Raw genomic sequence first — 18,872 nt, 5'->3', positions numbered from 1 at the left:
ACATTTGGGAACAGAATTTGATGGGATTTTCATTAAATTCAGGTGTCTTCTCATGTTGCATGCCACTGGACTACTGCCTTGTTTCTTCCATCTGTTTCTGTAATATATGAATTGTTGATAGAAGTCATCTTACACACAATTTATAAAGGAAAAAAAAATTCCACTTTAGTGCTCTACTTACCAGTGACTAAAGTGTTCAATAATTAAGAGACACATCTGGAACTATTAAACTCAGTTCCCATTCCCTTGTTTTATCAACTGATTATTAACATTTTGTATAATCAGTTTCTTAACAACATTTTTCGGTTTTTATTTCCATCTTCCATTAACAAAACACTACACATTAATTTTTCTTTCTTGATGCTGTGCATGATCTTGTATATCTCTTCATCTCATTTACAATTGCTGATAACTTGAAGTGTTATTGAGTAACTTATCTTATGACTTTTATCATGACTGAAGTACTCATGTAATGCCCCATCTGTCAATCATTGTTTTATAAAATCCAAATGATAAAATATCTGTTATCTCTATGACTACATAAGTTGCACATATCTTTAAATAAAGCTCACATTGGATAGTTGCAGCATTTCGATTAACTGTTCCTTAAGGTATTTTTTCTTTTGCGTGTGGTGAGACTTCAAAGCAGTATGAAGATTTTAGCAATTTTTGTAACAACTGTACTTCACTACTCCATGATTTTAGGATTTGTGAGTATACTTTGAAATTCACTTTGTCTTATTTTAATAGTAAGCTGAGCATTGTAACATCATTTTTCATTCTTCTGCAAATGTCATTCTCCTTACACGTAACTATCTCACAGCATTATGTTAAAAATCAATGTTTTTCAATAAATCTGCTGCTTATGTTATCCGGTTTTATCTTATGGATTAGATGCTACTTCTTGTAACACAATATGGTCCATAATGTAAGCAGTCTTCTATATTAACACCAATAACCTGCTGGACTTTGACCTAAAATATTTTGAATGATTGCTGATATTTTTCTGAGAAAGGAACTCTTCAATCTGATTTAATTCAGCTACATTCCATTACCAATATTTTACTTTTACTCTAAATCTACATCTACATACACACTCTGCAAACTGCTGTGAAGTGTATGGTAGGGGATACTTAGCATGGTGCCACGTGTTAGAATTTTGTCCTATTCTATTTGCATGGTGAGCATAGGAAGAATGACTGCTTAAATTCCTCTATGTTTCTTGAATTAGTATAATAGTGTCTTTTTTATCCCTAAGGGAATGGTATGCAAGGCTGAAACATATGTCTGGATTCTTCACTTAAAATGAGTTCTCAAAATTTTGTACTAGATTTTCAAGGGGTAACTGACATGAATCTTCAGGGAGCTGTCAGTTCAGGTTTTTCAAAATTTCTATAACATTCTCCAATGAGCCAAACAAATATGTGGCCATTTGTGCCACACTTCTTTGTACACATTCAATATATCCTGTTAGTCCTATTTGGTATGGTTCTCACGCACATGAACAATAATCTAAGATCTAAGGAATCTGAGAGCTGTTCCCTTTGTAGAAGGGCTGCATTTTCTCAGTACCCTGCCAGAGAACCAAAGTGAGTCATCCATTTCATCCACAACTTCAACTATATGCTCATTCCATTTCATAACCCCACAAATTGTTGCACAGAGGTATTTGCATGAGTCAACTGATGCCGTTTGTAATTCATAAATGCTGCAGTCATGTGATGCTGTGCTTCGCATTTTGTGAAGTACACTATTTCACATGTAGCCAATCTTTGCACAGCTTTGAAATATTATCCAGATCTGAATGAATGTTAGTGTAGTTTTCTTCAGACAGTAGAGTACTTTATCGTAGATATCTGCATCACACGCAAAAAGCTTGAAGTTACTACTAATATCATCTTTCAGGTTATTGATACACAACATGGACAACAAGGGTTCCAAAACACTTCCTTGGGCCACCTGATGTAACTTCTTTTTCTGGAAATGACTCTCTATGTCAGATAACATATGTGTCCTTTCTACCAAGAAATCCTGAATCAAGTCATAACTCTAGTTTGAGACCCCATACAGTCATATGTTTATTAACAAAAGTTGGAATGGTACCACATTAAATTCTTTTCAGGTGTCAAGAAATGCTACGTCCACATGATTGTCTCAATCCATGGATTTCAGAACAACACGAGAAAAAAGCATAAGTTGGTTTTACAGGATTAACACCAATCCTGTAAAACCAAACTTCAGAATCCATGCTGGTTGGCAGGGACAAAGTCAATCCGTTTGAGAAACTTCATTATGTTTGAGTTCAGAATGTGTTCTAATATTCTACAACTGATGGCTATCAATGAGATTGGACAGTACTTTTGTGAATTACTTTTGCTAACCTCCTTGCACACAAGTGTGATCTGAGCTTTCTTTCACTTGCTGGGCACAGTTCTTTTGTTCTACGAATTTCCAGCTTTTTTATTTTTATTTTTAAATTTTTTTTATTTATTAAAAATTGTTGTTTACTCACTGCAAGACAGGCATATCATCAAGCTATGTGGTCTTCTTTAGATTTAGTGATTTTAGCTGTTTCTCAAGACCACCAACACTAATATATATTTCACTCATTTTATGCAGTGCTGCAAGAATTAACTGGGGCAATGTTCATGTGTTTTCCTTTGTAAAGGAACATTTGAAAATGGAGTTCAGAATTTCTGCATTTGCTTTGCTGCCCTTAATTTCAATGCTGTGCATCCATGAGTGTGTGAACACTAATTTTGGTATCACAAAAAACCTTTACGTATGACCAAAATTTCTTTGGCTTTTGTAAGAGATCTTTTAAAAAATCCTTCATGTATGGCCCTCTTGACAGCTAAATTCATTTCATTCAGCATCTCTCAATCAATGGTCATATATTTTGTTGTACACCTTTTGTGCAGAAGTTGCTATTTCTATAGAAATTTCTTTACAATAGCTGTATGCCATGGAGAGTCGGTACTATCATGAACTACTCTTCTAGGTACATGTATATCCAGTTTATGACCAACTATTCTTTTGCATTTCAGTCACAATTCTTCTACATGCTTCTGCCCAGATGTTTAAGTCTGAAACTGACATGTGAATCTTCCTGCTTGTCTGACCTACTCTTTGTTCTTCAGTTATCATTGTTTCTATGATGGCTGCCTGGTAACAGTTTCAGTAAGAGCATCCTCAGAGCAGTCAGGTCTTTTTATTGCCATTAGAGCGAGTATATTTCCATCATGAGTGGGCTTCTGAACTACTCTTATCTGGGGTAACATTGCCCCTTTGTATGTAACATTGGCCCAAAGTAAAATAAAGTTTCTGTCACACACAAGTGATACCTATATAAACAGATATCCATGTTTCTTCATGTAAACAATGGGTAGCAGCACTAACTATGTTGTTTATGCATTCGTTATGCAGTTCAAAAATCTGCTACTACATCTGCTGTTGTTATGTGAAAGGTCTTTTAGACGAGGCAGAACAGTGATGTTTGAGCTTTCATCTGCTCATCTGTCTTTTTACAGTTGGTTATGAATTTTTGTTATTGCTGCATTTGCTTTGACTTAGGTGTGAAACAAAAACTCTGAAATTCTTCATTTTGGCACAAAGTAAAGTCTATATTTCCAATAGGGTAACATTGTCCTAAGTGGTCCTAACAATTTTAGGCTGAAGAGTTGGTTATTTTGTTACCTGCCAGGACTTATTCTAAAAATGTATTACTCTTTTAAACAGAATTATTTCCCAACACATTGATAAGAGTTTCCTGTGCTACTAAATGAAATGGTTAATGGCCTAAGAGAGACCTTAGTACAAAACCTTATCTCCCGGTTTGAAAATCATAATACTGTCTCAATAAATAGGCAGAAGCTTCTAGAACACTTACCAGTCATCACATATAAGGTTGACATGGTAGGAGAGGCAGTCTTAGAACTGCTAGAGAAAAAATAAGTGGGTATTTAACTTCTTCAACTAATGCTAAGAAGGTGTATTACTGGGAGGACGTTGCACAAAATAAAACAACCCATAAAATCTCTTAAAGGAACCTATTTTCTGTTACTGAACTGCACAGCTTTGTGTAATCATTTTTTGTTACAATTTAAATTGTGGTTTTCTTTAGAAAGAACCTAATAAAAATAAAGTAATTAGAATTTTTTGCTGTTTATTTTATCTCTTTAAATCAAACAATGAAAAATCCAGGATGGAATGTAACAATATTATGAAAAGGAAAGTTGCTACTCACCATGTAGCGGAGATGCTGAGTTGCTGAATTGGTTTCAGTTGCCTGAGACTGCAGTCGTTTGTGTGAGTTGCGTTTGTGTGTGTGTGTGTGTGTTTGTGTGTGTGTGTGTGTGTGTGTGTGTGTGTGTGTGTGTGTGTCTATTGCTGACGAAGGCCTTAACAGGCGAAAGCTATAATTGTGAGTCTTTTTGTTGTGCCATTGTTTGAGTTATTTAACTCAGCTTCTGAAAATAAATAAAATACTGAACTTTAGTAAACATATTATCATTTTTGGTTGGTTTAACATGGGCTCAGTACATTTTTAGCTTATTGTGAACAAATTTGAACGTGTGGGGCAACATTATCCCAAGGAAAGGTAACTTCATCCCAATTTTCTGAAAAATTGTTGCAGATGTAAACAGTTTCCAAAATATGATAACATCAGATTGGTTTAGTCACACATGAGCTGCATCTACTAAAAACATTATGCTGCAGTTTACCAGCACTGTATCAACTAATCAAAGCTTAACATAACAAAGAAGATGGAACAGTGGGCTAATGTAACCTCAGACGATGGTATCCATGCTAGGAAGTTTTCAGACAAGGCATTTAACAATGTTTCATTGGATGTCTTGTCACACTCACCATTTACAAAACTATAATTATCCCATGGGATTCTTAGGTAATTGACATCTCCCCAATGAAGACAATGTGATTGGGATACAAACATACTAAGAAGCTACGGTTTTCTCTAAAGTTTTGCATGCTGGTGTGAGTCAAGTGATCATTAATAAGTTTCAGTTACAAGTTTATGCCCACCCCACCATGGATACAGAATCTTTATCAAACAATCTTGCATGCAGCTTAGTTTTTATGTTGGTGGATTTAAGTTTGCTGTCTACTGCAGCAAACACACTAACTCCATTTCCCATTAGGTTATCCCTCTAATACCGACTTGGCTTTTTCCTAAAAATCTCATTGTGTCCATTTTTGGATTTAACAGTTTTTCTGTATCTAGTACTACATTGGCCTCATTGCAGTTTAGGACTGCTACTAACCCTGAGACTTCATTGTGAATGTTTCAGTGATTTAAATTCAATTGTTTCATCAGTGGAGTGCATTTCTTTTAGTCTGATAGAACTGTTTTGGAGTTTCTTACAGTTGTCATAATTTTGACTGGATGGCGAGCTGCCTAAGATAAAAAGACCCTTGTTTATACTCCACCCTCAGTCAGCCAACTGAGTAGCAGCCTCTAACATGTAATGAACCCTAATGTTCATCTACAGCCACTTTTTGAAACACTGCTGCTTTTTGAAGTCATTTTCCAATCTGACAGAATTACAGGGTCACCAGAAAAAATAAAAATGCTTTAATTGCTTCAATTGAAACCTTGGTTCTCTTTCAAACTTTCTCCTTGTTTTCCTTCACAACTACTGCTTTTCAATGACATTTGCCATCTCTGAGGGCATTGCAGTGGCATCAGCAAACTTAAAAATGTTTTAATTCCTTCAATGTTTTAATTCCTAAACTCTAATTATCTTCCCAAAGTTCTTCTTGGTTTCTTTCACAACTTCCTTAATGAGGAAATTACAGAAAGGCAGGAAATTAAGGATGGGAAATGTATAAACTGAAAGATCCAGTGGTTCTCAAGTGTTTCAAAGGGAGCATTAGGCAACAACTGGTTGAAACACAAGAACACAGTACAATAGAAAACAAATGAGTAGCCTTGCAAAATGAAATATTGAAGGCAGCAGAGAATCAGATATGCAAAACAACACAGCCAAATAAAAATTCTTAGATAGCAGTTGAGGTACTGAATTTAAATTGATAACATAAGAAAATATGAAAATGCAGCAAATGAAACAGACAAAAGGGAATACAGACATTTAAAAAGGGAGATTGACCTAAAGTTCAGAACTGCAAAGTTGGAAGGCTAAATTAGTTACAATGTTGTCTCACCCCCTTCTCAGCCATTGCACCACTTTTATGTATATCAGCTCTTAACTAAAGTTTGGTTTCTATACCAACTGTGAATAACGGTTAGCTCCCTGTACTAAACCCCTGCTATTTTCAAAATCCCCCCAAGAACCATGGACCTTGCCGTTGGTGGGGAGGCTTGCGGCCGCAGCGATAGAGATGGCCGTACCGTAGGGGCAACCACAATGGAGGGGTATCTGTTGAGAGGCCAGACAAACGTGTGGTTCCTGAAGAGGGGCAGCAGCCTTTTCAGTAGTTGCAGGGGCAGCAGTCTGGATGATTGACTGATCTGGCCTTGTAACACTAGCCAAAACGGCTTTGCTGTGCTGGTACTGTGAATAGCTGAAAGCAAGGGGAAACTACGGCCGTAATTTTTCCTGAGGGCATGCAGCTTTACTGTATGATTAAATGATGATGCTGTCCTCTTGGGTAAAATATTCCGGAGGTTCCAGGTGGGAACTACTCAAGAGGACATCGTTATCAGGAGAAAGAAAACTGGCGTTCTACGGATCGGAGCATGGAATGTCAGATCCCTTAATCGGGCAGGTAGGTTAGAAAATTTAAAAAGGGAAATGGATAGGTTGAAGTTAGATATAGTGGGAATTAGTGAAGTTTAGTGGCAGGAGGAAAAAGACTTTTGGTCAGGTGAATACAGGGTTATAAATACAAAATCAAATAGGGGTAATGCAGGAGTAAGTTTAATAATGAATAAAAAAATAGGAGTGTGGGTAAGCTACTATCAACAGCATAGTGAATGCATTATTGTGGCCAAGATAGACACAAAGCCCATGCCTACTACAGTAGTACAAGTTTATATGCCAACTAGCTCTGCAGATGATGAAGAAATTGATGAAATGTATGATGATATAAAAGAAATTATTCAGGTAGTGAAGGGAGACGAAAATTTAATAGTCATGGGTGACTGGAATTCGGTAGTAGGAAAAGGGAGAGAAGGAAACATAGTAGGTGAATATGGATTGGGGCTAAGAAATGAAAGAGGAAGCCGCCTGGTAGAATTTTGCACAGAGCACAACTTAATCATAGCTAACACTTGGTTCAAGAATCATAAAAGAAGGTTGTATACATGGAAGAAGCCTGGAGATACTGACAGGTTTCAGATAGATTATATAATTGTAAGACAGAGATTTAGGAACCAGGTTTTAAATTGTAAGACATTTCCAGAGGCAGATGTGGACTCTGACCACAATCTATTGGTTATGAACTGTAGATTAAAACTGAAGAAACTGCAAAAAGGTGGGAATTTAAGGAGATGGAACCTAGATAAACTGAAAGAACCAGAGGTTGTACTGAGTTTCAGGGAGAGCATAAGGGAACAATTGACAAGAATGGGGGAAAGAAATACAGTAGAAGAAGAATGGGTAGATTTGAGGAATGAAATAGTGAAGGCAGCAGAGGATCAAGTAGGTAAAAAGACGAGGGCTAGTAGAAATCCTTGAGTAACAGAAGAGATACTGAATTTAATTGATGAAAGTAGAAAATACAAAAAAGCAGTAAATCAAGCAGGCAAAAAGGAATACCAACGTCTCAAAAATGAGATCGACAGGAAGCGCAAAATGGCTAAGCAGGGATGGCTAGTGGACAAATGTAAGGATGTAGAGGCTTGTCTCATGAGGGGTAAGATAGATATTGCCTACAGGAAAATTAAAGAGACCTTTGGAGAAAAGAGAGCCACTTGTATGAATATCAAAAGCTCAGATGAAAACCCAGTTCTAAGCAAGGAAGGGAAAGCAGAAAGGTGGAAGGAGTATATAGAGGGTCTATACAAGGATGATGTACTTGAGAACAATATTATGGAAATGGAAGAGGATGTAGATGAAGATGAAATGGGAGATACGATACTGCATGAAGAGTTTGACAGAGCCGTGAAAGACCTGAGTCAAAACAAGGCCTCAGGAGTAGACAACATTCCATTGGAACTACTGACGGCCTTGGGAGAGCCAGTCCTGACAAAACTCTACCATCTGGTGAGCAAGATGTATGAGACAGGTGAAATACCCTCAGACTTCAAGATGAATATAATAATTCCAATCCCAAAGAAAGCAGGTGTTGAAAGATTTGAAAATTACCGAACTATCAGTTTAATAAGTCACAGCTGCAAAATACTAACGCGATTTCTTTACAGACGAATGGAAAAACTGGTAGAAGCCGACCTGGGGGAAGATCAGTTTGGATTCCATAGAAATATTGGAACACATGAGGCAATACTGACCCTATGACTTATCTTAGAAAATAGATTAAGGAAATGCAACCCTACATTCCTAGCGTTTGTCAACTTAGAGAAAGCTTTTGACAATGTTGACTGGAATACTCTCTTTCAAATTCTGAAGATGGCAGGGGTAAAATACAGGGAGCAAAAGGCTATTTACAATTTGTACAGAAACCAGATGGCAGTTATAAGAGTCAAGGGGCATGAAAGGGAAGCAGTGGTTAGGAAGAGAGTGAGACAGGGCTGTAGCCTATCCTCAATGTTATTCAATCTGAATATTGAGCAAGCAGTGAAGGAAACAAAAGAAAAATTCGTAGTAGGTATCAAACTCCTTGGAGAAGAAATAAAAACTTTGAGGTTTGCTGACGACATTGTAATTTTGTCAGAGAGAGCAAAGGACTTAGAAGAGCAGTTGAACGGAATGGATAGTGTCTTGAAAGGAGGATATAAGATGAACATCAACAAAAGCAAAATGAGGATAATGGAATGTAGTCAAATTAAGTTGGGTGATGCTGAGGGAATTAGATTAGGAAATGAGACACTTAAAGTAGTAAATGAGTTTTGCTATTTGGGGAGCAAAATAACTGATGATGTTTGAAGTAGAGAGGATATAAAATGTAGACTGGCAATGGAAAGGAAAGCGTTTCTGAAGAAGAGAAATTTGTTAACATTGAGTATACTTTTATGAAAGTATAACATTGAGTATACTTTTATGAAAGTATTTATATGTGGTGTAGCCATGTATGGAATTGAAACATGGACGATAATTAGTTTGGACAAGAAGATAATAGAAGCTTTTGAAATGTGGTGCCACAGAAGAATGCTGAAGATTAGATGGGTAGATCATTTAACTAATGAGGAGGTATTGAATAGGATTGGGGAGAAGAGAAGTTCGTGGCACAACTTGACTAGAAGAAGGGATTGGTTGGTAGGACATGTTCTGAGGCATCAAGGGATCACCAATTTAGTATTGGAGGGCAGCGTGGAGGGTAAAAATCCTAGAGGGAGACCAAAAGATAAATACACTATGCAGATACAGAAAGATGTAGGTTGCAGTAGGTACTGGGAGATGAAGAAGCTTGCGCAGGATAGATTATCATGGAGGGCTGCTTGAAACCAGTCTCAGGACTGAAGACCACAACAAACAAGCAACATTTTCAGACTGTCAAAAAGTGAAAAAGTGTGCTCCAGTTAACATTGTCAAAAGCTTTCTCTAAACTGACAAATGCTGCAAACATATGTTTGTTCTTCTTTAACCTATCCTCCAAGATAAATCATAGGGTCAGTATGCCTTGCTTATTCCTACATTTCTCTGGGATCCAAACTGATCCTTCCCAAGGTCAGCCTTTACCAGCTTTTCCAATCAACTGTAAATAATCCATGTCTGTATTTAGCAATCATTGCTTATTAACCTGACAGTTCAGTAGTATTCACACCTGTCAGCACCAGACCCATTTTGGAATTGGAATTATGACATTATTCTTGAAATCTGAAGGTACTTCATCTTGTTTCAAATATCTTGAACACCAGGTAGAACAGTTCTGTCATTGCTAGCTTGCCAAAGACTCTCAGAAACTGTGATGGTCAGTCCTCTATCAAATTCTACCTGATTATTGTATCTCCCACTTCATCTTTGTTTATATCCTTTTTCCTTGCTGAAATGCTGTCTTGAAGTTCATTTCCTTTATATGGACCTTCTATATATACCTTTCACCTTTCCCTTCTTTGCACAGTACTGGTTATCCATCTGAACTCTCGATATTTATACAGTTGCTTCTCTTTTCTCCAAAGGTCTCTTTAATTTTTCTATAAGTGGCAGCTATTTTCCTCGTAGTTTTACATGCTTCTACTACCTTGCAGTTATTGTCTAGGAACACCTGCATATTAGTTTTGCTTTTATTGTCAGTCTCATGTTTTGGATTTCTGTATTCTCTTTCGCCTGCTTCTTTTTTATATTTTTTTTCTATTGAGCCTTGTCTTCTGTCAGTTTGATTCTCTGCTGCCTTCTCCATTTTATCTCTCAGACATATCATTTGTCTTCCATCATATTCCTTTCTCCTCTTTCAGTCAGTTGTTGCTTTATACTTCCTTTGAAACTCTCAAGAACTTGTGATTCATTCACTTTTTTGTGTCCTGGCTCCTTAATTCCCTACCCTTCTGCAATTTCTTTAGTTTTAATCTACAGTTGATAGCAATACATTAAAGTCAGAGTCCATATCTGCCCCTGCAAATGTTTTGCAATTTAGAATCTGGTTTTCAAAAATTTATTTCTTGTCATTATAGAATCTGATGCGGATAGTGGAGGTTTGGTAAGAGAGATTAATAAAGCTGTGTATGAACTTATTTTATGAATTAAAATAACTGGCTTTCTTTACAAAGACTGACTTTTCACATACAACAAGACAATACAAAGAATACTACTACTGCAAAGAAGACACAGATAAACAGTTGTGCTTACATAACTAAACACATAAATAAATGCTATGCACTAGTGGTCAGAATGTGAGCATAAATAAGAACAAGAACTGCAAACACACACAAATGCAACTACGCAAAACCTTTCTAACACTCCCACTGTTTAAATGATTGCATTTACCAATTAACAACTTTTAGCTTTGAGCACAAATTTACAAATTTTTCTTTGGTTAATGTTTCAGTCAACAAATCAGCAAGTTGTTCTTTGATACACACATAAACAACTTCTCTCTCCTTATACTGCACTTTTTCACATAAGAAATGATAGTGTACATCTATACGTTTGGTGCGAATGAGATATTCAGGATTTTTTGACAACTTGATTGCACTCTGGTGGTCATTTTGTAACATAGTTGGTTCTTTACACTTGATTCCCAGGCCACCTAGTAAATTTCTCAGCCAAACTGCATCCTTAGCAGCAGTAGCATCAGCTACATATTCAGATTCAGTTGCACTTAGAGCAACAACCTTTTGCCTCTGAGAAGTCCAGGTTACAGGACCACCAGCCAAAAGAAAATCAAATCGTGTTGTTGACTTTTGTGATGTAAGATCACCTGTGTAGTCAGCAGCAGAGAAACCAAACAGCTGCATTTTGCTAGCACTGTTTGAGTGCTCTGTACCATAATCTGGTGTTTCAATTAAGTACCTACAAATTCTTTTCACTGCTTGCCAATGTGCATAAGTATGGCTGTTCAAAAATATGCTCACACTGTTCACTGTGAATGAAATATCTGGTCAAGAGAAACTGACAAAGACATAAGAGATCCAACCACTTCACAATACGGTACTTTCCACCACTAAACTCTTCATCATTAGGTAACAGACTCACATGAGTATCAGCAGGAACACTTAAACCTTTTGCTTCAGACATTCCATTCAATTTCTCAAGCATTCTTCTCACATACTGGTGTTGACATAAAACATTTCTTTGCCACACAATGTCGCTCAATTTCCATTCCAACAAGCAACGACCTTCACTTACAGTGATTTGAAAGACTTCTTTTAGTGATGCAACAACTTTATGGATTGCTTCCATTGACTTTGATGCAATAAGACCATTAGCTACAAATAATGCTAACAAGATACCATCATCACTGAATAAACAAGGATCAGCATCAGTTGCTTGAAACCTATAATGTGAAAGAAAGTCTATAAATTTCTTGTTCAAAAACCAAGGAGCTTGCTTAAGTCTGTACAGTGATTTCTCAAGTTTGCAAACTACAGGTTTCTCTGTTTGAACCACCATTCCCTCAGGTATATCCATGTAAACTTCTTCTTCAAGTTTTACATACAGAAATGCTGTGCGAACATTGAACTGTGACAATTGCCAAGAAAACTCTGAGTGAATCATATTGTATCACTGGTGAAAATGTCTCATTGTAGTTAACACCATAATCCTGTTTGAAACCTCTTGCACACAGCAGTGCTTTGTACCAAATAATCTTACCATTTGTGTCAAATAAAACCTTGAACACCCAATTTGAGTCAATAACTCTCTGGCTATTAGTTCTAGGAACTATCCTCCAGTTTTGTTGTCTCCATGAGCTTTCAGTTCTTCTTCAATTGCTTTGTTCCAGTGTTTTGAGACAGGACCAGAAACTGATTACACCATTGAGAATTCTGTAAGCCTTTAAGATAGCAGTTATCTGGAATTTCCATATCTGATAATGTTTCGTGTCCAGCTTCTTGTTGTGCAGATGCCGAGCTGTTGCTAACCTCATCGAATGTGACATCCGATCTCAACTTGGTCCACAGTTTGTGAGCTGTCTCACAAACCAACAGACCATGCATTTGTGTATTGTCTACTGGTGTGGAAATCAGTAACATACCTTTTGCATTTTCTTTTGCCCATGCTTACAAGGCAGCATAGTTGTATTCATTAGGTTGACCTTGAGTACCAATTACAACATTGAGAATTCTGTATGCCTTTAAGATAGCAGTTATCTGGAATTTCCATATCTGATAATGTTTCGTGTCCAGCTTTGAGATGTATTATGAAGACACATCAGCCATTGGAGAGTCCTTCTCCCTTCTTTTCATCTGAACATGTCACAGCCAAGATAGGGGAAATTTACATCAAATAACAACTTTCCTCATGCAAACCAAGCAATGCCTGCACCCATAACCTGATGTGGATAGTGAAGGTTTGCTAAGAGAGATTAATAAATCTGTGTATGAACTTACTTTACTAATTAAAATAACTGGCTTTCTTTACAATGGATGACTTTTCACATGCAGCAAGAACAATGCAAAGAATACTACTACTGCAGAGAAGACAAAGACAAACAGCTGTGCTCACATAAATAAACTCTAAGCACCAGTGGTCAGAATGTGAGCATAAACAAGAAAAAGAACTACAAACACACGCAAATGCAATTATGCAAAACCTTTCCAACAGAATCTATCTGAATCTGACATTATCCTTGAAAACAATGTTGTTTAAATTGATTTGAAGAGTGGTTCAGATCACATATATTCTGACCAAATCTATTCAGACTGGGTGAAAGTTTAAGTTTGTCTATATTTCCAGTTTGACGATACCTGCTGGATATTTCTGATAGGGCAGCAACAATTGCAATGTCTCAACATAGTCATATAGAATGTGTTCCACTTGCCATGAGATGCTTTCAGCTGTAAACAGAACCCCTACCCTCTACTGATAGCTTTTTTTAAGATCTACACCTACATCCATATTTGCAGTTTCTTAATCACGGTGGAGGTATGGCAGAAGGTATGTTCCATTGTGTCACATATTAGTCCTTCCCATTCTATACAAGTCTGGAGTCAAGGAAGAATGAATGCTTAAAAGCCACTTTGTGTGCTGTAATTAGTATAAATTTGCCTTTCTGGTCTCCATGGAAGTGACATATATGGGACTATATCATATTGCTAGATTCCTCACTTAATACTGACACTTGAAACTTTATAAATAGGCTCCTGTGGATAGGTGGCCTGTATCTTCAGTTGTCTGCCAGTTCAGCTTTTTCATTCATGTATAAAACAAATCTATGACCATTCATGCTGTCCTTCCTTGTATCCATTCAGCAACCCTATTTATTGTATGCACATAAAGCAAATATAACAGCCTTTGAACACACCTCTGAAGCTTTAGGAAGTTGATTTATGTAGGATCCAAACAGAAATGGATGCAATAGAGACTCTTATAGGGTTCATAATTTTATGTCTCTCTATTCTGTATTACCTTTTATTTCCATGTTGTGGTTTTTCAATGTGACAGCCTGCTTTCCACTTTCAGGAGGAGTACAGTTAATGCTGCAATGGTTTACTCAAATTTTAAATCCACACAATCATAGACACTGGTGAAGGCACAGAGTATATAAATAAAACAGTTTTGGTTATTTATCTATGTGAGGGTTTTGTTTTTGAGATAAACAGCTTCCTCTGCAGACAATCCCTGATTAAAACTAAACTGAGAGGCATTTAGTATCCTGTGGGGTGAAAACAAGGAAGTGTTCAATTGCAGTCCATTTTTTCAACATTTTTGAAGGCACTACAACAAGTGAAAATTGTCTGTAATTGTAAGTAAATTTCTTTTCATTTTTAGTAGATGAGCATGACTATTGCATGCTTAAATCTGCCAAAAATATGTCTAGGTTGTTGAATGATGACTAAGATTACTCATGGTTAGTTCTGTTAAGTTGGCATAGAAATTCTGTACTCTGTCAGAATAATTAACAATTACCAAAAGAATTGGCTCCTTTTAGCAGCATAATGATTTTGATCATAACTTGGATTTTACATTTTTGAAACATGTTATTTTGGCCACATCTACTATCTAGGAACTTAATTTAATTCATATTATTACTGTTTTCATTTTTGTTGTTTAAAAACTCCTGATTGTTTTTTTTCTGTACTCTCAATGACTTATTTTTTGAGCAAATTGTATCTATATCTGATTTCTGTTATGAGTAAAAAAGTGGACTATTTTAAATTTTTTGTGGTAGTGGGGTTTACACTTTTGGATACAGTCTATCTTCAAAGTTAGGTAGCAATTTTTCCCTGGTGCAAGATGCCTTAATCACTTGACCCTGCTCCTATTTAATTATATAGCCTTGTACTAGTTTTGACCGTGTAATAGAAAATATTGAGATAGTGACCAAGGCTTTGAGCAAGGAGGGCCAGATGTTGATAATTGAGGGAGCAGGCAGTAGCCCAACTGAGAATATAGAATATAAAATTAACAGTGATTGTAATAAACTAGGCTTAGCATTTCCACTTATGAACGTGAGTTATGTTGAGGTTTTGTGGTAGCATCAACAATCCTGGATAAACTGAGTTGACAGATAAGAAAACCAGAAATTGACCAGGTTGCTGCTGACATCAGGTGGCACTCACATCAGTTCTGTGGCAGTTGCTGCTCTTAGGAGGTGGGAAATGGCCTTCACCTTAGCAGGAAGGAGAAAGGTAGATAGAAACAGTAGATGAACTGACAGCTGAAAATATAAGAGGGGGAAATGAGGAGAAAGGGAGACCGTCACCAGTGGTGGAATTCCTGTGATTACAGGTGTGAGAAGTGATACCTTTTTAGGGTCAATAATGCATTAAGATAGAAAGTTTTAAATGAGGTTGAGATGCACTAAAGAAACTTGTTTGAATTTACTCACTGTAATATGTCATAATCTTATAGGACTAAAACCTGGTTAATGAATTTCTTGTATCTTCACCTGATCTAGACCATTAAAAGGAACATGTTTGTTTGTCTGAGCACCAAGTAAATTCAGTAATCCACATCTTAAACAAAGAAAACTATTTATTAAGAGTGTATATCTCTAGGGAAAATACAGAGAAGCATGGAGTCATCTTGTATGTAAAAAATAACATGAAGTTCATGCCTATTGAAACTAGTAATTTCCACTTACATCAACAACTGGATGCATGTGCTTGTGAATTGCTGCTGTTGGAAAACTCATGTATGAGGGTTGATTGAAAAGTAATACCTCTACCTTCATTAATTGGGTTTGGATGGGAATATTGTAATAAAGCAAATGCAGAAATAATCCTTAGAATGTGATCTTTAATTACCAATATTCACTTTTCCACATAATCACCAGTCAATTGTATACATTTCTGCCAATGAGAACAAGTTTTCTGAAGCCTTCATGGAAGAAGTTGACACTGTTTCTGCAACCACAGTCTCACAGTTCTCTCAACATCTTCATCAGAAGCATAATGATGCCCCCGCAGGTTGTCTCTTGTCAAAATTGAATGGAGAAAGGCATCACTTTCATTCTCATAATGCAAGAGGAGTTCCTGGCAAATTTCAGGTATGTGCGCTTTTGTTTCAGTAGTCAGCATCTGGGGTACTTATCGTGCACAGATCTGATAGCCAAGGAAAGTGATAATGTGACCCATACGTTCTTGTGAAATGCTGATTGTGCTTGCAGTTTCTCTCTAAGTGATACGGCAATCATCCTGAATCAATCTGTCAACATTTTCTTATGAAACTCAGTAGTTGGTATCACAGGACATCCAACTCTTTGTTTTTCACACAGGTCAGATGTTCCCACCTCAACATCTCTAAATGCATTCACCCAATGATGCACAGTACTCATATCAACACAAATTCCTTAAACTTCTTTCATTCTCTGATGAATCTCCTTTGGGGTGACACCTTCTGCTGTCAAGAATTCAAAGACTGCATACTGCTTAAATCGCATTGACTGACCATCTGCACAGCGTTCCATACTTAACACTGTAACAAAACAACTGTTCAATGCTAAGACTTCCCACCAACTGGAGCTGTAGAGAAGAGGCTACAGAACGAGCCAGTACCTGCCACATACCAATGCAGCCAAATGTTGAAGAGTTATGAAGGTGGAGGCATTATGTTTCAGCCAACCCACATATAATTGTATAGGGCAAATGTTGGTGTTGGGACAGCAACCAGCCACAAATTTACTTTCTGTTCTTTTATTCAAAGGGTACCATTACCAGTTTTGAATCGTTATGATTCATCTTCAGACAGTTTACACCCTTTCCTTATAACATGTGGTGCGTTTTTTACAGATTAATTGTCATAAAATATAAATAATACATAATTATAAGCACACCACACACAGATGGTTGCTTTACAGATTTTCGTTGGATGTGACTTATGTGAGATGTCAGTTTGGAGTGTTTGTTTTCATAACATTCATTCAACAAATGTGGATACATTCCCACTGCATTCTTATTGTTGCACACGTAAATCTTTCTTACTGAACACTTTAGACTTGTCACTGAAAAGATTTCTACTATGCACCACATGTTTTGATACATACAAAGAGCTTACAAACATATGAATATCAAAGATGCTATGATATATCGTAACATTTGAAGACATTCTACGTTTGGAAAAGGATCATATATTCACTTATGCAACTGAAATGCTTTTTACACTAGTACAGTGACATTGATTCTGTTACATTAATTAAGAAGTTGTTCCTCCTTTTTTTTAAAAGTACTGTATAGGTAAAACAGTACATTATTTCATTACATTTAGCACCATGAGCATTATAGTAACATATAAATTTGCTACTTGATCTGCAGATAGGCGTAGGAATATTATTTGCTTTGGAGGTTGGAAAATATTTTGGAAATTTTTCAGGAAAGGCGTGTTAGCTAACTCTGTTTGTTCATTAAGGATATAGTTTGGGGTGCTTTTTTGTGTATGTGTATTTCTATTTCTTCTAATGTATTCATAGTGGCTCCTTTTTCTGCTAGATTTAAAATTTTAAGTTGTTCTCAATGTTTCTCACTGAATGGTTAACTTCAGCAATATGGGCTGCAAATGCAGATTTGTTCAAGTTTTCATTTCTTAAAGCTCAGTGTGTTCTTTGTATCTAATTTCAAAGCATCTGCCTGTCTGTCTAATGTAGAATTTTGGGCATGTATCACATTTTATTTTGTTGCTGTCCCAACACCAACATCTGTTTTCAAATAACAGCCACAGTCTCCAGCCATGTCATCATGTGACAAAATTGAATTGTATAGGGATTTTAAAAAGTAAGTTACACATGTTGCCCCACAGTAAAATCTTTGCGCAACAAAAGTGGAGGAGTGTCAGAAGAGAGTATATATTCCTTGTTTCCTACAGACACAGATCTGTTATGGTATGGATAACAGGGGCATCACAGAATATGACTGAAATTGTGTGTCAACGTGGAACATACTCCGAAGTTGATGTACATGGGGCATTACAGGTCTGGTGGATAAAACACCTAAATTTCATACAGATTCACCATGAAATTCACCATATAATGCAGTATTGTGCATGGTTGTAGTGAAATGGTACCAATAATTTGACCAAGGTTGCACAGACATGAGTGATGCTGATAAGGAAGTCCAGATTTTGCTCCAAGCAATTTCTGTCTTCTCTGCAAGTTGAAAGAACATTTGGTGGTGGTGGAGGAGGGGAGAGATTTCCAACTCAAGGACATTCACATAGCAGTTCTTGAATTGCTCTATGACCAATGATGGCTTTCTGTTGTTGAGGAACTGAACAATTACAGGGACTTGGTGACAATAGAAAAATAGTTATCTACTTTTGTCACTTTGATGTGCTTTGTGGTATTCAATCAAGTTTATTTGGCATGCCATAATGATGTGTACTTCACTTTTCAAAGTTCCCTTGTATTTCTGCATGTACACTGATGAATTAAAGCATTACGAGAGTCACATTGAGAAACTTGGGCAGTGTACACAATGAAACAGCATCTTCACATCTTCAGAATGGGGATTAATCACTACAGATGTACAACAGGAACAGAATAGATGGAATTTCAGCAGACTTGTCTTACATTCCAGAACATCACATGGAAATCACTGAACCTGAACAGATTTGTCTTGATGGAAAAAAGGAACTATCATATTATGATAGAATCAATAACAAGAAAGTTGGAGTGACTATATATGCAAAAGATGGAGTTATGTCCCACACCCTTCAGATTCACAGTTGTGTTGTGTGGCT

At 36.7% G+C, this 18,872-nt stretch overlaps 1 protein-coding gene across 1 annotated transcript in view; it reads left to right on the top strand.

The window, feature by feature from the left end:
- The first annotated feature begins 573 nt into the window (after positions 1-573).
- LOC126161662 (uncharacterized) overlaps positions 574-18,872 on the top strand; it is a 251,167-nt gene continuing 232,868 nt past the window's right edge. The window contains exon 1 of the mRNA XM_049917657.1: positions 574-710. Coding sequence (XP_049773614.1) covers positions 651-710 — 60 coding nt within the window. The 5' untranslated portion in view covers positions 574-650. The remainder of the gene's footprint in view (positions 711-18,872) is intronic.

This window comes from Schistocerca cancellata, chromosome 2 (genome assembly GCF_023864275.1).
Source record: "Schistocerca cancellata isolate TAMUIC-IGC-003103 chromosome 2, iqSchCanc2.1, whole genome shotgun sequence".
In the NCBI taxonomy this organism is placed as follows: Eukaryota; Metazoa; Arthropoda; class Insecta; order Orthoptera; family Acrididae; genus Schistocerca; species Schistocerca cancellata.
The sequence above is the reverse complement of the archived record's forward strand: the minus strand, read 5'-3'. Positions and strand labels throughout refer to the sequence as shown.